General features: G+C 36.2%; 1 protein-coding gene and 2 long non-coding RNA genes across 4 annotated transcripts in view; 2 read left to right on the plus strand and 1 right to left on the minus strand.

Moving 5' to 3' along the window:
* Positions 1–7,763: 7,763 nt before the first annotated feature.
* Positions 7,764–26,916, minus strand: part of pitpnm3 (PITPNM family member 3) — a 168,663-nt gene continuing 149,510 nt past the window's right edge. Inside the window, exons 14-21 of one of the 2 annotated variants that reach the window (XM_073923775.1) lie at positions 24,554–24,670; positions 18,547–18,695; positions 18,173–18,322; positions 17,640–17,823; positions 15,322–15,450; positions 14,849–15,223; positions 10,027–11,562; positions 7,764–9,134 (exon numbers count right to left, since the gene is read on the minus strand). In XM_073923775.1, the coding sequence (XP_073779876.1) occupies positions 14,903–15,223; positions 15,322–15,450; positions 17,640–17,823; positions 18,173–18,322; positions 18,547–18,695; positions 24,554–24,670 (1,050 nt within the window). In that variant the 3' untranslated portion in view covers positions 7,764–9,134; positions 10,027–11,562; positions 14,849–14,902. Of the gene's footprint in view, positions 11,563–14,848; positions 15,224–15,321; positions 15,451–17,639; positions 17,824–18,172; positions 18,323–18,546; positions 18,696–24,553; positions 24,671–26,916 lie in introns of both variants that reach the window. The other variant, XM_005157661.6, reaches the window with a different exon arrangement.
* Positions 10,860–13,354, plus strand: LOC141377852 (uncharacterized). Its single transcript, XR_012390882.1, has 3 exons — positions 10,860–11,875; positions 12,015–12,103; positions 12,948–13,354. It is a non-coding gene; the product is annotated as an uncharacterized lncRNA (long non-coding RNA).
* Positions 17,483–20,823, plus strand: LOC141377853 (uncharacterized). The gene is made up of 3 exons (XR_012390883.1): positions 17,483–18,345; positions 19,181–19,484; positions 19,569–20,823. It is a non-coding gene; the product is annotated as an uncharacterized lncRNA (long non-coding RNA).

The raw sequence follows: 26,916 nt of genomic DNA on the forward strand, positions 1-26,916 counted from the left end.
TAAAGAGCAAAATGTACTTTGAAATAAGTAGAGGCTTCAGAAAATGCTGTTCTTGAGACGCATTACTTTTGCACTGGGATTCAGTCCATCAAGTTCAAGAAACAGCTTCTGAAACACTTAACAAGTATATTTAAGCTCCTTGGGGTAGCTCAGATTCAGAGCATATATTATGCCCGTTAGCAGAGCACAACACCTTGAGATATCCATTCCAATCAGGATTCTGATGCCCTCAACAATGATGGTTCCCGTCTTGTAGTTTAATTCCATAGTTGACAGATCACCAATGATGGCAATTTTCATCACTTGCTTTTCAAGGTCTGCCTCAATTTCTTGTGTATTCTTGTAAAGCAAAAAAAAAATTGATTAGCATGATAGAGATAATTAAATTTATAATTACTTCAATTTTTTATTTTACTTACATATGATTTCAGTTAATCTCTGGAAACTTTGTTTTATTTTACCCCTTACATGCATGCACCCAGCTACTCACTCATAAGAATAATTCGTTTCACAATGTAATTTAAATGGAAAAGTGAAACGCAACTGTCACACCCATTTTACAAATCTTTCTCATTATTGTCAACATCTGTTTATTGAACTAAATAGTACATTGTTATTTTAACACAGAGCTAGGTAAACTCAGTGTGTGTAGACAATGTAATATACCTACACATTTAACTAAAAGAGAGCAGTCATTGAGCACATATTTTGTCTTGTATGTTTCCACTGTCAAGGGAATATTTAATTTTAATTTTAAAACATTGTAATACTCACAGCAAACTCCTTGAAAATATCCTCTTCTTTCTCTCCAAGATAGACAACAAGACAGTGAATGGCTACTTCTCTCCATACTTCAACTGCATTGTTCTGTTTAATTAGAAAAATATATATTAAGATAAAGTACCTACAGTAAATGAATATAGTTTTATCTGAACAAACAACTGATGGCAACCTGACAATTTAACACAAATCTAAACTATTCTAGTGTGTACAAATTATTTACAATACCTCAAGAAGCATATCCTTAATCCTTCTGATTCTTTCCCCTTTAGCTCCTCCCCTTGATGAGGCCAGGTCCATTAGTTTTGGGGTGCATTTGTCAAGTTTGGCCATAAATGTGGATTCAAGACCTACAGTGGTTATCCTCTTGAATTCTTCATTTATCTGTAGAAAAAATAGAATATTTAAATAATGGAATAATTGTATACAATGTGTAACACAACAAATAACATGTAATATGTTATTGTTGTAAGAAGTTTTTAGCATAAATAACTTCAAGATGATTTTCTCGCAAAATTGTGAAACTAGACTAAAAATAAAACTAAACTTACCTGTGTTGCATCTGATAATGCAGGCCAGCGCTCCAAGATATCCCAAGATATCCCAAGATATCAACTTGAAAATTGTTTATTTTTGTTACTTCATGCAAAAGGTTTACATTAGACAGATTTGTGGACTGTAAGATGGGCTTTACAACCCAAGCAGGACTGAAAAATACCTTTGATGATGGGTCCAGATGCTGATCGAGATATAAAATGTAACTTTTTAACAACCTCTTCTATACACCTGTAAGCTACATTAAAAGTGCTCTCCAGTTTTAGAAACAACAAAGCTATTTTTTTTTTCTATGCAGTTTGGCAGGTCTGTCACATCATTATTGTCATCTTGACCTTCATCAGACAGATCCCCACTTTGACCTTCCACATCACTGTGTTGATCTGCATTGAATGAACATACATACCTTTTTATTATGTCTGCCTTGAAGTCATGCAATGAGTGAGGAGTATGTTTTCGGCTTCTGTGCGAAGCAAATGTACCATAAATGTTAGTTCTGAAATTGCAGTTCTGAAATACACAGATGACAGTTTCGTGTTTTTTTTATTTCTATGGAAATTGTCATGGCATTGCAACAAGGACAAGTAAAATAAAAACTTTCTGCAAATCTGGAGGTTTTCTAAGTTTGATGTCTTGATAAATGTGATCTAAGGCTGCCCCATGTTCTGAAAAAACACAAACAATCTTGACAGAGGCATGAAAATGGTTGCCCACAATTACCATGGTGTAGTCTGTAATGTTTTAGCAAAACTATTTGTGTTGATGTTTCAAATTTACACATTTTGCACCCCAACCTATTTTATATACAAGCCTACTTATATCTAAAATACAGATCAGCCTAGAAAGTTGTAATACAGTTGCATGAACTTTGTATGAAAATCTTAGCAATCAGTAGATAAATGTAGTATTTTCCATAAGAACAGGAGGAATAAAATACAAATTTCAGGTTGGATAACAACTGTGAGCAAGCTCCAGAAAATATATTTCTGCTAGGGTAACTAACATAAAACATGCAGGATAAAGCAATACTATTTATGAAAAAAGCATCTACTATATAAACTTTATGTTATTTTGACATATATACTAAATTGCCTTTCTGGCTTACCGTATGTGTTTTTACTTTTTTTATCTACTATTTTCTAGTAAAAAAACACTGCCAACATCAACTATAATTTACCAGGAGTAGCCAACACTAATGGAATGTAGAATATTGATTTGGAAATGAAATAAAACCCAGATTTCTCACCTTAAAGTATCCTTTGTGCCAAACAGTCTGCTTAAAACTTGTCCGGACATGCCTGTTGATCGTTCAGTGAGGTAGGAGCTTTGAAATCCAGAACTCCATTGGTGTGAAAAAATTGAGTTATCAACGCAATTTTTTTGGGTTGTTATAAGTTAAATATTGTTTTAAACTAATTGACAGATATATTTATCTTTAAATTACCCTCTTTTTTAAGTTGATGTAATTATCAATATTTTCCTGTTGTGTAAACTTAATAAAATTACTCTGGCAATTTAAAAGTTTTAATATAATCAGCAATGTAGAATTTTTAAGTTACAACAATGTATTAAACTCTGTGGTGGTAACAGATCGCTTGAGTTATTTTTTAGAGTGCAAGATTGCTTGAACGAGGTGTGTCTCGGCTCGATTGAAACAAACTCTGAAGGGGATCGATTGTAGTGAGAAAGCGATACGATCCGAGCACGATTATATCACAGTGTTTTATGGATATATATGCACACGGCTATATAAAGAGAGAATTATGAGTAGGATGGGAGGTCATTACAACCATCCCAAGCCTCCTGGAAGTTTCAGGAGTTTCCCGCAAAGCACAGAGACTCCCGAATTCCCGCAAATGAGTGATAATCTCCCAGAAATCGCACGTCTCCCTACCGGTCCTTTAATACATTGCGCACCCTTCTCACCCTCTCCACCACATCCCTCCTCGCTCTTCAGACACGTCGCGCACCTTGTCAAACACCACCAAACCATCACCTCCCCTGACAGCGGGACTCTGCAAAATAAACCATGAAACTCTGACCAATGTGAGGAGAGTTTACTCACACGTGACTTGTTTTAGCTCTTTTGGTTTGTTTAGAAATTTTGCAGTGTGTAAGTGAACCGCACCAAGAACAAAGAGCAAAAATGTAACAATAGTAAGCTCTGTTTCGGAACAACTGAATTGATTCACAGGTGTGAAAGCACCCTTAGTTGATGACTGATAATAAAGTGTGATCCTCAAGCATGGGGCTCCCTCCCGTTACATCAGGAGAGAGGAGTCTGAGCTCAGGTCTCAAGAGCACCCCTGAATTAATTCATTCAGCCTATTCCTTAATTATTAGGGGTTGCCACGGTCGAATTAATTGTCAACTATACAGACATATGTTTTTGTAGTGAATGCCCAGAACTAAAACACTCATATACTGTGCCAATTTGGTTTATGTAATTCACTTAATACAAGAACTTAATCTAAACAAACTTTTTAAAACAAAAAAGATAACAAAAACACAACAAAACACAGTAAATTCCATAAAAAGAAAGCAAATCAAAAGAAAAACTCAAAGCAAAAAAACTAAACTTCATAAATTAAAAAGTAAAAAACACCTCCCAAAAAAACCTCACAAAATAAAAATAAAGAAAACCAACCCCCCCCAAAAAAAATTATATATGTATATATATAACAAAAAAACTAGAGTGCAACAGAAAAAAGAAAAGAAAAACCACAAAACCAAAACAACAGATAACTGTAGCAACACAAGCAACAATTAATTAAACCAGTTTAAGCCTCTTCACATTGATAAACTTAGAACATCCCAATAATCACAAATTCAAACTGCATAATATTTGAAAATGTCTAAACGCTAAACATTTAGACAGTAATGATTCAGATCATTTCCACAGTGCCTTTGAGCTTGCTAGAGACGCCACTGAATACTACATGAGTGTTTCCCATGAACAACAGTGACTGGAAAACTAGTCCCCAGAGCCCGTGAGCTTGACCTCGCAGCTCAAGAATGTTCTGTAGCAGGATATGGAATCTGACAGACAGCCTCCTGTGTTTAACAGTTTGTGCAAGAGTATGCTGGTGTGTATTTGTGTTCATACTTTTGGTGTAGTCTCTAAATCTGTGGGTCTTGCGTGTCAGGTCAAAACCTCTCATGTACACATAACAAAATCATCCACACAATAGTCTCAAAAAACAAAAAAAAAGCCCTCCAGATTAACACAAATCCACACGTTAAGGCTGGAAAAGCACTGCAGAGAAACTGCTGGCCTTAAGAGCCCTCTTGACTAGAATCATATCTATAATGCGTCAAGGGTTTGATTGGTTTCTATAAAAAGGCTGTAGTGAGGAAAAAAAAAAATAATAATTTTTTATATATATATATATATATATATATATATATATATATAGAAACTAAATTACAGTGCTGTGCTGGGACCAATTTTCATGATGAAAAAGGCTCTAATGTGTAATTCTTCCGTTTTAAAGCTAGCAAATTAAAGCTACGCTTTAATATCAGATCGAAATGGCCTTGATTTCTCTTTTGCAGGGTTTCAGATATGGCATTTAGAAAAATGCGCTCCTATAAAAAGAAAAACTGAGGTCCGATTCGGACGGTTTAAAGTGTCAAAACTTGAATAAATCCCCCTGATATATTATAAGCATATCGGTCAACCCTCCCGTTTTTCCTGGGATTCTCCCGTATTTTAGAGTTCTATCCCGCCATCATCTCATAAAGGTATTTTCCTGTATTTCTCCCGTATTTTCAGTGTTTCTCTGAAGGGTGGCAAGAAACATTAAAGAGCCGAGCCTCCCTATACCAAGCGCCGAAGCACCAGGGGCTGCCCGTTTCTCTTAAATGTGAGTCCGTTCTGTGCTTTCTTTTTGTTCGAATGCCTTCATTATATTGTTAGATGTGTGCAGTTTTAAAGTGTTATTTAATGTAATCAAACGAAAAAATCTAGAGTAAGAGATTCATTTGTTTCTCTTTAATCAGAATGTGTAAGTAATACAGTGAAGAAATGGCTAATGAGGTTTGATAACTTGATTCTATTTCATTATAATAGCTATTAATTTGTATTGTATTTGCTGCTAATGTATATATTTATTTTTTTCTATTGTAAGTAACAATAAAACAGATTACTGACCATTTAACTGTTTATTTACAATGAAGTAGCTCCAAATGAACATATTTAGTAATTTTTTTATTTTTTAAGGGGGAGTGGGTGGGTGGGGGGATCCCTTATCATGGTGGGCATATCCCTTATTTTCACATCCCAATGTTGATAGGTATGCTTATAAGACAAATATTTTCACTGACTTCCATGGTATGTTATGTTACAATATTGGATGTTAGTTGCTCCTCATTTTCAGCATACTTCACAATATCTTGTTTTGAGTTCAACAGAGGAAAGAAATTCATAGAAGCACAATGAGAAAATGTAATTTTTTAGGTGAACTATCCCTTAATCAAGGCGTAGAACAGAAGCTTTTTCATTTTGCTTTCAAACACAGCAAAACTAAAGAGAAATGTTAGTATTGGTGCAGCTAGAAGGAATTATGCACACGGTTTGTGGCATTATGACAAGAGTAACCCTGCCTTTTTGATGTTTCCTTGAGGTCTGCTTGGGTATTTGTTTTTGGAAACTCCTAGTTCTACCTTCCCAATGGCGTCTTTCAAGACAGCAAGCAAGGATTTGTCAGGATTTGCCCTTGTCTTAGGCTTTAAACATGTATTTTAAATTTTGAACTTGCTTAGAGCCAATGCAGTATGAGCCATAAACAGAATAATTTCTTAAACACTCGAGAGAATCATTTTAATTTTTGCCTCAACCAACATCTCAGATCAGAGGACTTGCTGTGACAGGTGAGTTAAACAAAAAGACAGCACAGCCTTGAGACCTGGGTAAGGAATTAATTCATCTTTGATATTTCTTATAATAATTGGGCCCGAATGTATTATACTTTTTGCACAAGTGGGAATCATGTGTGATAAAATGAACAACATGTTTACAATATTCTCCTCAAATAAATGCAATTTTTCAGTACTCAACTTAAAAAAAAATGGAGTTTGTGCTATGTAAAAATGCCTTTGATTCAAGAGGAAAAGGTCATTTGGCTAACAAAAATAAGGTTTGTTGTCTGAACTTCATTTTGTTCAATGTTGTTGTAACTTTAATATATTGATGCAAACTGTTGCATTAATTTTTTTGTTTTGTCTAAACAATTTTTTTAGAGTGCAAGGATGATGGAAATGCAACTATCGGTTATTATAGATTAAAAAAAAATTCTCTGAACTTAATGTACTCACCCTCAGGTCATTTAAAATAGACATGGCTTGTTTTCTTTAGTAGAATATTAAAGAATTTTAGCTGACACTGTGGTTCTCAGTCATTCATAAACTTCAAGTGAATGGCTACCAGCAGCTGGAGAGAAACAGGCGAAACTATTTATTAAAGCTGAGGTCTTATGAAGGCAAATGATCAGTCTATTAATTGACTGATCTATTACATTATTACCTTTAATCCACAGCCTCTGCAAATGTTCCTCAGCATGGACTTTGGTACAGTAAATAACCAGAAATGTTTCATTTTTGGGCAAACATTTCCTTTAAATTAACACAGGACAGAACATTTGTCCACCAAATGATGCCAAAACATACAAACAAATGTTGCTTTGCACTCCAGAGGAAAGTAGAATAATTCTAACGCTCATTTTAGTGATACAACAAGCAATCATCTGCAATATCTGTGAAGAGTAATTACCATGCAAGTCCAAACAGATAAGGATGCATTCAATCAAAAATGTGCATCAATGCCGACATGTCAAGAACAACAGATTAAAAAGGGCTCATCAATAATCCCTGAGATACGCTCACACAATTTGCACATGCCGACCTCTCCGGCACACGTCTGGCGCATTAATCAGCTAAAGTGTGTGAACGGTGATTAAAGGGCCACTTCCATACCATGCAAAAGAATAAGCAGAGCGCATTCATTAATGCTGACAGTCACTGAAAGCATCTGTTCCCTGGCTGACTTTAAAAGACCGACAATAACCTGCGAGAAAAAAAAAGTTCCTTGAGGAAGAATAAAGGAAGTTAATTTCACTGGAAATCTATTGTCTGCACATTTGTCAGTTTAAAGCATTCAGGCAAAGCCCACTAGTGTGTTTTTTTAGTGAGAAATCACACACTCTTTTGCACAGAGACTGGATAGTGTGGATTAGTTTTGGATTTGCATACATATTAAGAAATAGGAGCAGTCCATCTAAAGCGTCTACACTCTTGACAGAGAAATTAGCATGATAACACCTACAGTAATGGCTTCTTGTAAATTGACAGAGCTGTGTTCACCTTTTAGAAAAGGTCACAACATCACACATCTTCACAGTGCTGACAGAACCAAAGTTTACACTCATAGATCAAGGCTTCATAATGATTTATTGTCGAGTGAGTATATAGTTCAGTATAGGCCCAACAGAAGCACATCCACTGAAATAGACCAACCGACTGGACCAAATATACCACAATAATATGCATGTTGTCAAGAGGCTTCTCGTTGGAGACCACCGACACAGTTGTGCATTGAATATATATATTTTACAATTTTTAAAATACTTTTTCACATACCGTCTGAGAATATAGATATCCGGACAAATAAATATACAAGGACTGAAAACAAGTTCATATATCATTGACAATTCAGCAAACAAAGAATGAAAAAAATCTGGCTATAAAATCTCCACAAATTACAGGCTCAGTTTGGACTATATCAGAGGATCAAAAGGCCACCAGCACGATCTTTGAATGAAAAATATGTACAATAAATACAAAACGCTTGCATATACATAACGCACACACAGACCCAAAATACTTTTCACACAGTCTCTATGATAATACAAAGATTTACAGGCAGATATACAAGAAAATAAAATTACATAATAAATATTTTTTGCTGTGAAATTGCAATTTTCAATAGACAGCCTCATACAAAATACCAAAAAATCTGTAACTAGAATAAGAAATTGTACATTACAAGAACTAACAACTATGGACACACATCATAGTGACCTGACAGAGTAGTTTATTTACATGAATTTATTGTAACATCAAGGTTTTCCTTAAGTAACGTATAAAATACTAATATAGTATGTTTTTCAACAAGACCATCATACTCCGAGAGATGGATTTACATGTAAACAATATTAACGTGTGTTTGCACAAGTTGTCGTACCAATAGAAACTGATTAATGTGACACGACGACATCTTGACAACCACAGTCACTTTACAATGCAACTTTTGAAATGGTAATTTGGTCAGTTAAGGTAAACAACAAAATAAATTTTCTTAGTTACATTTTTTACATTTTGGTTTTCAGGGAAAATATTGAAACATTCTTACGATAAATTTACTTAATTTAGAGAGTATTCTAGTTATAAAAAATACTGAGTTGTCATAATTCAACATTGGATCCAATATGGACAAACCCAACCTTGAGTTAATTTTTTCAATGAAATTTAAATGACACATTTTAGCTCAAGTTTGTCCATATTCCACCCAACATTGGGTTATGACAACCCAACACAGTGTTTATATTGAATTTATGCACTATTTTTGACAGTCTTTCATACACTGTGTTTAATTCATACAAGAAATTTAGTGCACTGTTCAAATATACTACCCTTTTGTTATGTTAGGGATGAAAACATCCACTGGATTAAACTACAGTAAAAATGCATCAGAATAATATTTAAAAAATGTTTTTGCATAAATCTGTTAATCAACCTCAGTCCTGATTAAAACTACGCAATTGTTTAGAAAATTACAGGATTTTAATTCTTTAATTGCCAAATTCATAAATGATGTCACTGCTTTGGTGAAAAAGGGCACAAAATGACATATTTTTAACATAAAAAGTAATTGTGGACTGGATTTTTTTTAACATTTTGTCACAGTATTAGACATGTGATCGATTAGTAACACCATTTGCTGTGGTGGCTGTTTTTGCCCCATTGACTTCCATTATAACCACATTTGATGGTGCAGAAATACACAGTCTTTGTTTTTATTTACTCCATGTAATTCCGAGAGCTGAAATGCATATTTTGATCTTCTCAAGACACATCAAGGTGAGCGTAAAAGTCACTCTCACACTTTCACAGGCACACACACTGTACACACATTTTAATTTTCTGTCATACTCTATATAAAATCTAGAAACTAAGCTTTTTTATATTATTATTATTATTCATTTATTTTTATTTTTTTGCAGAGGCCGCTCTAAAAGGTTAATGGTGCAAACTGATGATCAGCAGTAAAATTACAAATTTTGCCTCTTCCCAACGGGGAAAACCACCAACAAACAAAAATGCATGATTATATGGTGTCCAGGTTTTGCATTCAAAAAATGTGGTTATAATAAAATTCAATTGGGCAAAATCAGCCACCAACAATAAATTAAGAAAAAAAACAATGAAAATGAATTTAAAAAAAATTGCATTAATGGTAATGTTGTTTCACATGTCCAAAAAATCCAGTCTACAATTACTTTTTATATTTAAAATACATAATTTTGAGTGCTTTTTCCCCAAATCAATGATAAATTTGGCAATTAAAGAGTTAAAATCCTGAAATTTTCTAAACAATTTAGTAGTTTTGATCAGGACTGAGGTTAATTAACAGACTAATGCAAAAAAAGAATTTGAAAAAAATATTGATATGATGCATTTTTACAGAAGTAAATTTAGAGGATGTTTTCATCCCGAACATAACAAAAGGGTAGTAACTTTGCCCAGAGTTTTTCAAAGCGTTTTCTCAAAATATGTGTCAAAAGATTTGTCATCAAAAATCATTCTGCTAGCTGAAACACAGAAAACATTATGGCCAAAAATCACTCCAGAGTGGATAAAATCATCCACAACAGTTCGTAAGGGTTAATATATATAATATAAATTTATTCATGTGACGACAAAGCAGAATTTTCAGCAGCAGTTTCTTCAGTTTTTCCCACCTGGAATCATTCTAAAATACTGATCTGCTGATCAATAGGCAATAAAAAAAATAAAGAAGGTTAATAATATGTAATATGGATGTTGAAAACAGGAGATATTTTCTGCTGCTTAAAGCTTTGGGAACATTTTCTCTCAACTTTGATGAATAGAAAGTTTAAAATAACAGTTTATGGTTTTCTAAGTCTCTATTTTCATTTCTATATTGAATTTAATTAATAATTGCCTAAAATTCTGCCTAATAAACATAACAAACACTATAATATTATTAGAAAAAGATGACTTATTTTGCTAATCCCTATTGCAGGTTTCATAAGTATAATTATAAATTCAATATTTATTAAATTACTTCATTTATTAATTGCCAATTTGCTTATTTTTACCCAAATAAACTTTCAAACAAGGTGAATTCATCATGTTTAGAATGTTTAAATATTTATACCAGAAAGGCCAAAATATTAAGAAAACATTGCTGCAGTCAGCTATTGCCATGCTCCACTACACCAAACACAGTCAGTTTGCCTCAGTGCCACTTACTGTATATTTACAAGACGAGTGAGAAACAGGCACAAGAAGATTCAGCCATGGTTGTAAATATGCTTCAGCGGCGTTGAGTTCAGCAGCAGTGGCCATCGCTGTCAGACTCTGTTCTGGCTGAGAGGCTGAACGGACACAGAGGCGGCGAGAGTTCAGGCCAGGTCGCCACACTGCCACAAAAGGTTAATGTACAGTTTGCAAGTCCGTCTGGCCACAATCGGGCCATAGACAGCCGCCCAGAGAGCAGACAAATGCCTGCAATATTAAAACAGAGGGATTATTGCAAGAGTCAGCGCTGCCACCTGTCCGAGCAGCGGGACGCTCGCACTCCCTTCTTCCTCCGTATTGCTTAGGCGTGAGGAAATTTGATGTGTTCTCCGAGGATCTTATCTGATATCCTCTTTCTTCCTTGATGCCCGATGCCAGGAATCCTTCGCATAATGCTGAATAAATCCAGACGCTCCTTTCAAAGCATCACGGATGGATGAAACATGGATGAAATTGAATTTTAAAGCGAGACCGAGTTCTCTTGCTGCCAAATAAATACAAAATTGGACGGTCAGAGTTTGTGCATCAGATCCACTTCACTGAGGTGTTTTTTTTTTTTTTAAAACAGCTCAGGTGGGATTTTTTTTCATCTTCTATGGTGTGATATCAGCAGAAGGAGTAAAGATGCTGCAGGGTTGAAAGAGAAAAGAAAATGTGAATTAGGAAACGCTTTGCACAGCAGTCACACTCCAAAGGGCGGCCGCATAAATATCTATTTCATTATGAAAATCATCAGAGAAAATTTCAAACGGGTTCCCGAAGAGCCATGGACGGCATCTATCTCATCAAGCTAAAATTATTTGGCGAAAAGGGAAGAGCGCTGGAGTCGGGGCATGTCTGGGCTCTCTATTTGCGGATCACCGGGCCCAGCAGAGAAGCCCCTCAGTTGCACATTTGCATTCAGATTTGCACGGCGTGATGGGAGATGAGGCGGCGTGAGGTTTGGGCTCTATTAATAATCCTCCAGCCTTTTCTGCAGTTGTGATTATGAATGAACCGGAGCTGGAGGAGGGGATTTAATGTTTAGAAGCATGTCAAGGTGCTGGTAGTGTCCCTAATCACTTTTTCCATATTTGAAGGGACCAAGCTGCTAAATCATTCACAGAGGGCGGAAAAACGATACAGTGGGAGTTTAGGACACACTGGGTCTGTGAATACAAATTCCGGGGTAAGAATTAAGCGGTGTGGGGATTGAATTAGGGAAGATTTTGTGACTGTGATGTGGTGAGAATATTAGATTTGTATTTATTTGATTTGTAATTGAATTCAAATATGAAGCACATACATGCTCCTACATGTATAATGTATAACATGCATACATGTTTCCACACAAGATCTCTTTGTCATGCATTAGAGACAAGAAGAAAACAACTTATTGACCTGTTTAGACTGTGAAGGTGCTTGTGGTGATTTGAATCGCTCTAAAGAATTATATCTGTATATATATATATATATATATATATATATATATATATATATATATATATATATATATATATATATATATATATATATATATATATATATATATATATATATTTATTTATTTATTTATTAAAAATGCCTCTCATATGGAGAATGAAGTCATTTGCTCAGGTGTGATTTTTTTCAGACTTCTAAAAAACAAATTCTAAAATTTTTGATGGGTCTGTCGGTCTCGTCTATTCAAAATTATCTTTATTTTGTATTTTCTGTTTTTTTTTTTTTATCTAAAAGCAATTTAGAGTTTCCTAGGCTGTGTTTTGGATCATTGTCTTGCTAAAATGTTCACTCTGGTTTTATCTTCATTATCCTGGTAATGTAGATGTTAGACTGAAGCAGCTAATATTAATTTAGAATGAGAAAGGGCAGGGGGTGGCTGAATAACTTCTGAGAGATTTCAGCTGCTGTCTGCGCCTTCATTTCTTCTTTACACCTTCCTTTCTTCATGTGTTCAATACGTTCTTATGTCCTTATATTTTATTACCCATAACTTCATTTGTAAACTAGATAGATTTGTGTTCTTTTCATAGGGCGAGGCAGTGGAGCAGTAGGTAGTGCTGTCTCCTCACAGCACGAAGGTCGCTGGTTCGAACCTCGGCTCAGTTGACGTTTCTGTGTGGAGTTCGCATGTTCTCCTTGCCTTCGTGTGGGTTTGCTCCGGTTTCTACCACAGTCTAAAGACATGCGGTACAGGTGAATTGGGTAGGCTAAATTGTGCGTAGTGTATGAATGTGTGTGTGGATGTTTCCCAGAGATGGAGATTGCTGGATAAGTTGGCGATTCATTCCGCTGTGGTGACCCCGGATTAATAAAGGGACTAAGCCGACAAGAAAATGAATAAATTAATAAATTCATATATGGATTTCTTTAGTTGATACCAACATCTGGTGAAAATTTCAAGTCAACAGCACCTTTAGAAATATGTTTTCTGAGGAAAATGATGACATGTTGAATACTTATTTCCCTTAAATGTAAATATGCTAAGATAAAATTACATTTTTATTACCTTATTATGGTATATGATTAATTATTTTTTATTATTTTAAAATAAATAAAGGAATACAATATTACATGTATAACTCGATCCTTGATTATTTTATCCTATTGTTATAATTATGAAAATTATTTGGTAATTTTAAAGGCTGTGTAAGTCAATGGTAACTATAGCAACACATTCGTATTTTTGACCCAACTAATAATCTTTATAAGGCTATGCAGAGTGTGCTCTTGAAGTGTTGCCATGTGCCCTTTTTATAAGAACAATTATTATATATCTTTTGGCTTAAGCAAAGATAACCCATTAATGAAATTAATAAAACAGTCAAGTGCAGGCCATGGTACTTTAGTAAATGGATTATTTACTTTCAAGATAAAGCATTTTATGGGTTTGAGTATAATATTAACTGTTTTATTAACATTATCTGGCAACACAAATAATTCTTATAAGTAATAAATAATCTTAATGCATGTACTAAAAGGTAAAATGACAACTGAATTTGGCTGTACATTGAAATTACTTTTGCTGCTTGTTTAAACTAATATAAAAATTATTTGAACCAACACAATTCTCAAGACAACTTAACAATTTTAAGTTTAATACACTTAAATTTGTAAAATTAATTAAATCAACTTAATTAATTTTTATTTGGAAAACATGAAGGATTTGGTTCATATTCAAAAAACAGTCATGAAAATTATGGAAATAAAACAATACAAGCCCATACAGACTCTATATGAACAGGCGGTTATGAGAAGAGCCATAAATATTAGTGCTGATTCCAAACATCCTCTTTTCAGTAAATATCAGATGTTACCATAAGAAAAAAGACTGAGAATGCCAATGTGTAAAACCAATAGACTGAAGCTTTCGTTTGTTCCTACCTCTATTAAACTGTTGAACTCTACCAATAACACTGCTCCTGTAGTAAGTTACAACCTGATTGGGTTCTGTGTTTTATATATTTATACTTATATACAGTATTATTTTGTAAGCAATGCATGTTCTTAATTGTTTTGTTTTATTTATTTTTACTGTCTATTTAGAGCAATGTGGTAGCACCTTTTTTTCCCCAAGACAATTTCCTCTCGGGGACAAATAAAGTTTATTCTATCCTATCCTATCCCATTCCATCCCATCCCATCCCATCCCATCCCATCCTATCCTATCCTATCCTATCCTATCCTATCCTATCCTATCCTATTCTATCCTACCCTACCCTATCCTATCCTATCCTATCCTATCCTATCCTATCCTATCCTATCCTATCCTATCCTATCCTATCCTATCCTATCCTATCCTATCCTATTTTACAGAGGGTATGTGTGGCAAATGTGTGCTAAGGAATCCCAGCCCCTTGATTGAGAACCTGTGGTCTAGAATATGTTTACATTAGAGCCAAATGACAAAATTATGTTTTGTGCCAATGCTCACCTGGGCACTGTCCACCGATCTGTCTTTTTCCATTGCTTCAATGTTTTTGATGGGTCAGGGAGTGGTGTCGCCGCGGTGCATGGACCCCCGTGCCCACAAGGCATGACTTGGACCCCCTCCACCTCCATGGTCTTTATCTGTCTCAGGTTGACTCTGTGCCCGCTCCGGTTTAGGGTTTGGAGTCATGGGTGGATCAGGCTGTTGTACTGACATGGTGCGGCGAAGGTGCGTTCGCTTACACAGAAAGTCTGGTTTAGCCGACAAACCGAATGAGCCCTTTCGAAGCACCATTCGCACCGATGAGCTCTTCTTGGGACGAGCTCTGTGACTGAACTGCAGGGAGGAAAGGTGAACCGCATAGCCCTCACTCAGGAACTGTGATGGATCACAAGATTTGAAAAGATATTAGAGAAAACTAGATCAATATTGGACCAGTTATGGCAGAAATTGAATGAAAAGCAAAGTCAGTTAACCTGGCACTGATTCTGGTACTTCTTGGAGGGCCGTCCCACTATATATATCTGGTTGGGGCTGAGGCCCAGTATGCTGTAGACTGAAATGTCCTTCATGGAGCCGTAAGCGCAGTTGATTTTAATGTGACACTGCCAACATGAGAGAAAGGGCAAAGTGTGATAGACGGCCAGAGGATACACTGGGAAAACACCACAGTTTCTGTGTGACTACTCATGTGTGAGACAGAAGAAGTGAGTGTGAGAGATGAACCAAGAGATGCACAGGAATAAAGAAAAGTGTGTCTACTGAAACTCACAGTTCATTCCTACTATGCACAATATTTTTAGGACCCTCTCATATAATTTGACAACACTCTACAGTAAGGTTACAATAGTTAAAGTATTTACTGTACTAACATAAATAAACAATAAACAATACATTTATTACACTATTTAATAATGTTTGCTTATGTTAGCTAATGAAAACAAAGCTATTAAGTGTTAGATCTCGTTAACTAAGAGTGCAGTAACTAATGTTAACAAGCAGAGCTTTGTATTTTACTAATTATTAGATCTGTCTATGTTTAACTGTGATTTGTAAATGTTGTACAAGCATGGTTAATTCTTAATTTATGTTTGTAACATTAACTATTGAAATTTACTAATTGTAAAACATGACTTTTTTATTTTAATACTGCAAAAAGTTTCTTACATTTACCCAGGATGCATCTATCTTATTAAATACTCAACATTTAAAGTATTAATTATTCATGCTAAATTCTGAATATCTCTATAATTTAAAATGTAGTTTATTCTAAAGCCAAACTGATTATTTGCCATCAATCCAGTCAATGTCATAGGATACTTCAGAAACAATAATATCATAGATACTGTAATATCACATCCAATATTATAATATGATACCCAATTAGGTGCTCAAAAAACAAGTATCTGTCATACCAGTGTTGAAATTGGTTAACATTTGTTTTTGGATTCTCAAGTTTTTCAAGAAAACTACAATTTAATTGCAAGATACATTCTCTTGAAATGACAGAATATCATCTATTTTAATAGGAAATACATTTTGATATAATTATCCAAAAGTTCTGGGCCATGATTGAACAAAAAATTAATGGTATTTTAACTATTAATATTGGTTGTGACCCAAAGCACATGCTGTTTCGAATATATGATGAGATTAATATGAATAAACATAAAAAACACAGCAAATTTCTGACATTTTGTGCAGGAATATGTATTCTCCTGAACTGGATTATGGACAAAATTCCTACAAAGTCTTTATAGCACGGGGTAATACTTGAATATGTACCACTTGACTACTTAACTTAATTTCATGAGAGGTGGGATCAATTTTTGTTGCATATGGTTTTAAACATAACCTCCATACTCATCAGAGGGATCATTTAATGAGGTTAGATCTTGTGAAGGTTTGTGGTGTATGAATATGCTCAATATCTCTTTATTATTTTGTTTACCTATTATTAATATTAATATTAATATTAATATTAATATTAATATTAATATTATTGCATCCTCCCTGTTCTGTTCACTTGTTTGTTGCTGTATCTGTATTGCATGAAAATTTAATAAATAATAATAAAAATACATTACAAATATATACACTCTCTTCTATACTCAAAGAAATTGGCCATTGTTTAAAAAAGCAGTAAAATATTTTTCAAGAGTTCACACTTAGATATCGTTTGACAATTGTTAGCAGGTTTGGCATGCTGTGCCAGGAGAGAACCCTGAGCTCGGAGATAGTTGAGCCCAGGGCTCCCACCTGGTCAATAGAGCATGTAAGGGGAGTACGAGATCAGGTGGTTCTCGAGAGCCCCCCGTGGTAAAGGAGGAAAAGAGGAGAAGGGGTGGATGGGGGGTTTCTTCGAAAAACGAAGGTAAGGGAGTAGTTCTAGCTAGGCTACTTATAGTGAGTTTGGATTAATCTGATTGGCTACCTAATGATTGTAGATGGGTGACCAGCTGCAGTCAATCATATCACATGCTCCACTCGAAATTAGTTTGTGGAATATCACTTAAAAAATGGTCCCTAACACGTAGCTAAATGTTATCTAAATAATTTTACTGATTTCAACTGATATTTTTATCTTAACCCTGTTCAGAGGAAATTTTTTTTTGTTCTTTGTTTCTTTCTTCAAAAGAGCATGTTTCTGAAACTCTAGTGCACCTTTTTATAGAAACACTACACAACACAGGCATATTCATATTTTACAAGCTCTAGAGTTTAATAGATACCGCAGGACAGATAGGAATGACTCATATACTATATATGTAAACATGGCAGCAGAAGGATTTACCTCTTGCACCAGGTTCCTGAGGAAGATAGTTTTCTGGCGAAGTGGGTCATGCACAAGCCCTTCAGAGAAGAAGATCATCCCTTGGGGGAAGTTGTGTTGAGAAAGCCAGGACACAACCCTCTGCTTCTGCATGTCTGGACGGCCAGTAATATATATGATCAGGTAGCCCAGGTCCTGCCAGTGCCTGCACGCAAAATACTATCATTTTACCATTTGGGTAATATTTGCTGATAAACATTTGGCGACTGAATACTGGATAGTCATGGCGCCTGGTCCTCCAACACCAGATTGCATTTGACAAAGCAGTAAATTTGCCCAAGGACAGTCTGGGAAACAACCCAAGATTGTCCATTTGCGAATCCCAAACCCCATCTGATATCTGGTATCAGCACTCCGCTATCTCTCTATTAAATGAAATCCAATTGTGCTTCACCGGCAGCCTGGGTCTTTTCAATATTGCCATGGCATGAAATGAAAGCATCGATTCTCTCTCCCTCACATTTACACACATAGCCATCCGCTGAATTTGTTACCTGACCACATCCACAGCTCCTGGCCGTACTTTGGGGTCGCTGCCCATAATGGAGACGCTGGCGGCGAATGAACCGTCGATGCTAAAGACGACACACTCCATCCCCCGAGGCAAAACCGTCAGGAAGGCCTCACCGCTCGTCTGGTCGCCCCTGCGAGGACACACTGACATGAGGTACGAGGAGAACAAAGTGTCGGCTCTTGATCAAACTCAAGATTTGCGAGATCAATTTAGCAGCAAGCAGTCAGTCGCTTCAGCCCTCGGGGTGAGAGTTTACAAGTGCCAATTGAACACTCCTCGCAAATGATCCCCACTGAGAAAAGCAGACCATTTTGGATACATTACAAGTAATCTTTGAAAGTCCTATTGACTTACTTGACGACCATTTTAATGGGGTACACCCCCACGGCTAGCTTTTTGCTTTTGGGGATGGTGTAGGTCACTCTGCCACTGCTGTTGGTCACCTCTGTGTCTAAGTGCACCCAGCGACTTGACTGTGGCTGGGTCATCACGTACACATCGACCTGAGAAACCAAACAACAAAGAGGCAGACAGTAAGTGGGAGTGAGCAAGATGGAGAGCGATTATTGAGGCATACTAGGGTTGTCACGACATCAAAATGTCAGTAGTCAATACCAGCAGCGGTGACATTGCTCTGTACCAAATTCGATGGGAATCTCGATTTGCAATTTGATGAACTCTTTGATTTTGGAGCCATTACGATTTTTTTTTCCAGCAGTGAATACTATTGACTGTGATACACACACACACACACACACACACACACACACACACACACACACACACACACACACACACACACACACACACACACACACAAACACACACACACACACACACACACACACACACACACACACACACACACACACACACACACACACACACACACAAACACACACACACACACACACACACACACACACACACACTGGGTACAAAAGGTATTCAGAGCCCTTTAAATTTTTCACTCTTTGTTATATAGCAGGCGCCGGCGTAGCACAGTGGGTAGCACGTTCACCTCACAGCAAAAAGATCACTGGTTCGAACCTCGGGTGGGTCATTTCTGTGTGAAGTTTGCATGTTCCCTCGTGTTCGCGTGGGGGTGCTCCGGCTTACCCTACATACAGGATGTGCTAAAATTGACTTTAGTGTATAAGTGTGTGTGTGTGTGTGTGTGTGTGTGAGAATGTGTGTGTGTGTGTGGATGTTTCCAAGTGATGCGGTGTGGCTGGAAGGGCATCAGTTATGTAAAAACCTATGCTGGATGAGTTGGCGTTCACTCCACTGTGGTGACCCCCAGATTATTAAAGAGACTACGCCGAAAAGAAAATGAATGAATGTTATATTGCAGTCATTTGCTAAAATTATTTAAGTTCATTTGTTCCCTCATTAATGTACATACAGCACCCCATATTGACAGAAAATCACAAAATTGTTGACATTTTTGCAGAAAAACTAAAATAACACATGTATTTAGACCATTTGCTGTGTCACGCAGTGATGTTACAGGGATATCCTGAACGAAGGCCTTCTGCAGAGTGCTCAGGACCTTAAGCTAGGCTGAACGTTTTCCTTCCAACAAAACAATGATCCAAAACAATCAGCCAAAATAACGAAGGAGTGGCTTCACAACAACCCCGTGACTGTTCTGCAATGAACTTCAACTCCTCTGGAGAGACCTAAAAATGGCTGTCCACCAACGTTTACCACCCAACCTGACAGAACTGGAGAGAATCTGCAAGAAGGAATCCCAAAATCCAGGTGTGAAAAACTTATTCTTCTTTCCCAAAAAGACTCATGGATGCATTAGATCAAAAGGGTGCTTCTACTAAATAGCGTGTGATATTTCAGGTTTTCTTTTTGAAAAAATCTGCAAAAATGTCAACAATTCTGTGTTTTTTTTTCTGTCAATATGGGGTGCTGTGTGTACATTAATGAGGAAAAAAATTAACTGAAATGATTTTAGCAAATAGCTGTAGTATAACAGAGTAAAAACAGAAAGTACATTTTTGTTTAGAATTGATTGTGGTGATCATCTACAGTATATACAGTATGCAAGCAGCCGCTAATCTACTTAGAAAACTGGATTCTGTTTATTATGCATCAATACACTTTTTCACAGGCGCAGACTCAAAGACGCATGTATGATTCCTTAGATTAATCAAAGGAGAAAATTACATTTGCACCTATTTACTTTAAAGGCTCTCTTAGGTAAACTACCATCAAATCTTTCTAATTTGCTAACATTTCACATAAATAACTAACACACTAGATGTGATTCCTGTACTCGTTTAACAGTCCCAAGAGTATTGTCAGAACTTGGCAAATGTGCTTTTTCCTTTTATGCTCCAAGGGCTTGGAATGACATGCAAAATCAGCTTAATCTTGACACTTTCGACTTTTAAACATCTTCTCGACAACATCTTAAAGGACATTTGTAATTGTTTTTATGATCTGACCTTTTTATGAATGGTGATTTTGTAATTTTGTGGCATTGTTTTTTGTGATTTATATGTGAAACTTTATTTGCTGCTTGCCGTCTTGACCAGATCTCAAAAAAGAGACAGTACTGTCTCAATGTGATCTCCTGGCTAAATAAAGGAAATAATAATAACAAATTTAGTGAATTAATATTTTCAGCTCCCATTGTGTGTACAAAATTATTAAAATTGCAGAAATGGCTGCTGAAAATTAGGTTCCTGAGGCATATATTAATATGTAAGAAATAAAGATAAGTGATTGGGTCACACTTTATTTTGATGGTCTGTTTGTTGAATTTAAGTTACATTGCATCTACATGCCAACTTTTTTTCAATGAATTATAAGTAGACTGTTAGGGTTGGGGTTGGGGATTAGTGTAAGATGACATGTACTTGCAAAGTTTCTTATAGTCAGTTAAATGTGTACATCAATACAAAGTGTTACCAGTAATTGTTCTTGATTATAAATATATTAGATATTTTGTATGATACTTATATAAGATATTTAGGTCACACTTTACAATAAGGTTCATTAGTTAATGTTAATTAATGCATTTACTAACATGAACAAACAATGAACAATACATTTACTTCTGTAATTGTTCATGTTAGTGAACGTTAGTTATTGAAAATACAGTAGTTCATTGTTAGTTCATGTTAACTCATGGTGCATTAACTAATGTTAACAAGCATGGACTTGGATGTTAATAACGCATTAGTAAATGTTCAATTATGATTAATAAATGCTGGACATGTGTGGACATGTTAGTAAATGTATTAACTTATGAACCTTATTGTAAAGTGTTACCGATATTTAACTTTTTTTTTGCTTTTTAACATTCTTTAAGTTAATAATGTTTACATTACTACTTAACCAAGATGATTATTACATTGAGAAATACATTTTACGGTGCAATACTGTCAGTCACAATTTCAAATTAAATTAAACTTGAGTGTCTAGTGAAAACACCATGTCACTGGTGCTTAAGTGTGTAGTAAATGAAACCAAGATTAAAGTAAGTAATCGTTATGTATGAATTACTAAAAAACATGCTTGGTTTTATTTTAGCATTAATTCAAATATTCTGACTGATCAGGGGTGCGTTTCCCAAACAATGACGTAACTCATCGTTTGGGGGAAAGAACGATGTAGTGACGAGTGTTTCCCAAAACCCGTAGTGTCTTTGTCATAGATCCATCATTTGAACCACATTAGTTATAACATAAAACACCCATAATTATGCTCTAAATAGGGTGGGAACAACCTTTTTAGAGAAGAACCCCATAATTTATTTGTGCAAATCATATTGTTTTACCAGCACATGCATTTAAAAAGAAAATCCAATATTAGTTTTGGTAAAAACATGCACTCGTTTCCATATTAATTGAACTATACAGTATGTAAATGGCACATCTATGGCTTGTATTTCCTTTACAAATATTATTGAGAACAATGCATATTCTATTTTAACATATAAAATCATCTAAAATAGTTAACATGTACTCTAATATTATAAATTAATCCTATAAATGAATAAATAATGAAGCAATTTATAAAAAAAAAATAAATGTAATATTTATTAGTTATTAGGGTATAAAAATATTTTAATATTATTAATATTAATAAAATTAATGATTTGGGTGATGATTAATGATATTGTTTATTTAAATTTCTTTTTTAAGTCTACCTTATCAAATTAACCACTGCAGAAACCTTCTAACCAACAGGCCCATGTCATATAAAGTACAAATACTTAATAAATAACCTACTATAAATTAAAAGCATTAACAAATGCTATGTTTTTTTGTTTTCAAAGCTTTGGAGATGTAACATAAATTCTGATTTTAAATAATAGGTCACCTATAGCTTTTATCATGAGCCACGGCTGTGTTCAAAATGACAACAATGTTTTCAAAGTGCACTGTGAAGGGAGCGCTATTGTAAACATGAAGACCACTAAATCTGAACTGTAAAAATACTTTGAAAGCAAAATTACACCTATAAGAGTGATGACTTTAATGCATTAAAAAACATTTAAAGAGCCCATATTATGGGTTTTTGAAAATTCCCCTCCATGTAGTGTGTAACACAGCTCTAAGTGAAGTGAAGTATCCAGCTAAGGCTTAAATCTGTAAGAATACAGTGTTTAAAACGGTTGATTCATCTATAAAAGAGTCGACTCGTAGTGCTTCAAACGAGTCGCCTTGATACCGAGTCATTAGGTGTTTCGCCATGACGTACTAACGAAACCAAGTTGTTCACGTGCATGCGCAAACCCGGGAGATTTCAAACCTGAGGCCCCGCCCTCTGACGCAGAAACCCAGACACACACACACAGACCCACACACACACACACACACACAAGCATGCCGGTCGATTGAAGTCACACTGCAGATGGACATTATCGAGGGTCTACCCAAAGATGAAACCTCAGCATTATAACCAAGCAGTTGGAAACTACTGGAAACTTCTGCAAACTACATGCTACAAAGAATACTTTATTTGCGTTTGTTAAAGGAAGGATCAGTAAAGAGTAACTTACTGCTGGACATGTCAGGATGGGTTTCTTCCTCCATTTCTCAAGTGCAAGTACGTGCGATTAAAGTTGTTGCCTCGTTGACTCTAGCTTGCAAATGTATTTAGTTGTGATTTGTTACTTGTAACCGAGTGTACTGCATCAGGCTAACTGGCTATATTCTCTTATCGCGTGCAAAGTCACGTTAAAAACGCGACGTGTGCTGCTTTGTTTACGGAGCTCCGTGGTAGAGGTCTGCATTCCCGCGGCTGTCCCCGCGCGGGAATAAATTTTCGAATAAATCGCGGGAGCGGTCGGTAACGGGTTTATTTTGGGACGGGAGCGGGCTGTCTAGCAATATCACGGATATTGCTATGCTAATGAGAGAGAGAGAGCTTTGCCTGTGTGTCTGCTTGGTGCTTGTGTGTGTGGGTTAGTGCGCACGCGTGCGTATGAGAGAAAGAGACAGCGTGGTTGTCTGGACTGTATAGCTAGGTGATTTTTGGTTTTGTTCTCCCCCGCTCTTTAGCGGGATCGGGCGCGGTGGGCAGAAACCGGGGCGGGTCGGGCACCGGGACAACAAATTCTTAATATAAGCGGGAGCGGTCAGGTTCAGGCTAAAACCTGGCGGGTGCGGGCGGAAGTGGGAGCGTTGTCGTCCGGAGGTGTGTGTGTGTGTGTTTTTGTGTGTGTGTGGCAGCTAAAATCCACGCCTACACTATTGAGCGTATATGAACTGTGATTACTTTTTATATTGCTGATTAGCTATTGGGCATTTCACTCTCTGACTGAAGGCAGTCGACCAATTGCGACAGACTGTCATCGGTCCAATCAGCGCAGATTAGCTTCGCGCTAAGGAGGGGTTTGGGAACAAATGAATCACTGGACGATTCATACAGGAGTCGCTGGGATAATTAGGTAAAAATAAATGCAGATTATAAGACCATGAAAGTGTTTTTTGACCTTGCATGCATATTAGACTGTTGTTGGAGACCCTTACACTCAAGATATGACACTATTTCATGTATAATATGGGCTCTTTAAATGTTTAAATGTTAGAATGTTCTAACCCAATAGGGCATAGGGAGGATAACTGGGAATAGAAGACAACCAAAAACTATTTTTCTAACTACAGCTCCAGAGGTGAAGTTGCATGCATACAAGTTTGCAACACAGTTTTTGAATGTTCGGTGGAACAATGGATTTGGGAAAAGCCAAATCAACAAACAACGGGAATTGCGACCATAGCTGGCAAACAATTGTTTTCGGAAATGCACCCCTGAGTAGAAAAATCAGTAACAATAAAATTCTATAGGCAATGTACAAAATCGAGCGTCATATTCATATTAACAGCTTTCTTACCTTTTCCCCTGTCAGGGTCACCATATCCAGCGGGCCATACATGAAGCGACCGACCAGGGTCTGGTGGCCATCTTCAGTTGCGATGACATCATTGACTCTATGGTTTGCAGTAACGTTCTGCAGACAGAAAGAGGAGATATCAGGCTTTCTGTGTTTCTGCCATTTTCTTACCACAAGAGACTGATATGAAAAATGAAGAAAAGGATAGGAGCATATGACACTGATAATACAGCCATTCACCATTTCTGACATATGGAGAAAAAAAGACAAAGTGGCAGTTTCATAAGTATGCAGTACAAAGTTCTTCCAAAAGAGGGTGTCACGCTCTAATCCTTCCTGTCTTCAATAAATTTCATTTCAGTGATAAAGCTGTTCTACACAGAACCCAGTGAAGATAAATCCTACAGCTCCTGCTGAGGCAGCTGCGCCTAAATGGAAAATTAAAGCAAGCAAAACACAGAGCTATGCAAATCCTGAAAATAACTAGCCACAGTCACCTTCATGCCGGTTGAGGAAGCAGACAAACAGAGAGAGAGAGAGAGGGGGGGGGGAGGGGGGGGAGATAAATGCAAGAAGCTTTTGCTCTGTCGCTTTATAGGACAAATGCAAGACTTTGAGACCGTGTCTGAATTCACAAACGCTTCCACCATAATCCCAAATCGAACCATTCTCAAACATGCACACACACACCAGAGACTATAGTGATAAAATCCATCGGGATACCAAGACTTAAATGAACTGCGGTCTAAAAAAGTGCAGACAGAATAGATTTTTGCCCTTTTTAACAGTTTGAGAAGAGCTTGATTATCTTGTGTGCTAAATATTGCGAATTTGTATGGCAGTGACTGTTAGCATGCTGCTGTTGGGCTTCAAGGGTATACTAGGTTAAGGGCTTTCTCAAGCAAATGATAGAGAGAAAAACGGACTGATGAATATTCCAATTGTTAATAAATTAATAAACATGATATTTTAAGATATTATTAAACAATGACACACAAAAAAATTAAACAATGACACACAAAAAATAATAATAATATGAGAAACTTGATTACAAATTCTAAAGATAAAAATTGTGAGTTTATATAAAAATATTATTTATATAAAACAAATAAATAACAGAGAAATAATTGGAAAATTGAAAATAAACAAATATGACTCACACATGATAATAGGTTAAAAAGTTATGTGTGCAAACAAAGAATTTCTTAATAATCTGTCTGGATATGATAGTACAGAGAGCGCCCTTATAAAGATAACCATTGATTTCCGCCTAAAAAAAACAGTTAAGGCAAATGTCTAACTAACTAACTACCACAGCATACTTCTGGGTAGGCTGGAAACCTGGATTGGGCTGTCTGGGATGGTTCTCAAATGGCTCATATCTTACCTTGAAGAAAGAGGTTACTATGTCAGTATAGGTGACCATAGGTCGGGGTGGACACCCATGACATGTGGAGTCCCACAAGGTTCAATTCTGGCACCTCTTCTGTTCAACCTGTATATGCTCCCACTGAGCCAATAATGAGAAAGAACCAAATCTCCTACCACAGCTATGCTGATGACACTCATTTCTACTTAGCCTTACTGCACAATGACTTCAGCCCCACTGACATTCTTTGCCAATGTATTGATGAAATAAACAGTTGGATGAGTCAGAACTTTCTTCAGTTAAACGAAGAGAAAACTGAAGTCATTGCATATGGGAACAGAGATGAGGTTCTCAAGGTGAATGCCTACCTTGGCTGTAATGGTCGAACAACAAAAAACAAGGTCAAGAATCTTGGTGTTATTCTAGACTCTATTCTGATATGAGTTTCAGTAGTCATGTCAAAGCAGTTACTAAATCAGCATACTATCATCTCAAAAACATTGCAAGAATCAGATGCTTTGTTTCCAGTGAAGACTTAGAGAAACTTGCTCATGCTTTTATCAGCAGCAGAGTGGATTACTATAATGGACTCCTCACTGGCATTCCCAAAAAGACAGTCAGACAGTTGCAGCTCATCCAGAACGCTGCTGCCAGGATTCTGACCAGAACCAGAAAATCAGAGCACATCACACCTGTCCTCAGGTCTTTACACCAGCTCCCAGTTCCATTCAGAATGGATTTCAAAGTATTATTACTTGTCTATAAATCACTAAATGGCCTAGGACCTCAATACATTACAGATATGCTCACTGAATACAAACCTAACAGATCACTTAGATCTTTAGGATCTAAAAAATAGAAATTCGAAGGATTCAAAGCAGGGTGAATCGACAAGGGATGGGCCGGTATAAGATTCTGATGGTACGATAACCTTGGACATAAATATCACAGTTTCATGGTATTGTGATTATTGCTCTAAAATATATTCTTTTTA

This window comes from Danio rerio, chromosome 15 (genome assembly GCF_049306965.1).
Source record: "Danio rerio strain Tuebingen ecotype United States chromosome 15, GRCz12tu, whole genome shotgun sequence".
NCBI lineage: Eukaryota > Metazoa > Chordata > Actinopteri > Cypriniformes > Danionidae > Danio > Danio rerio.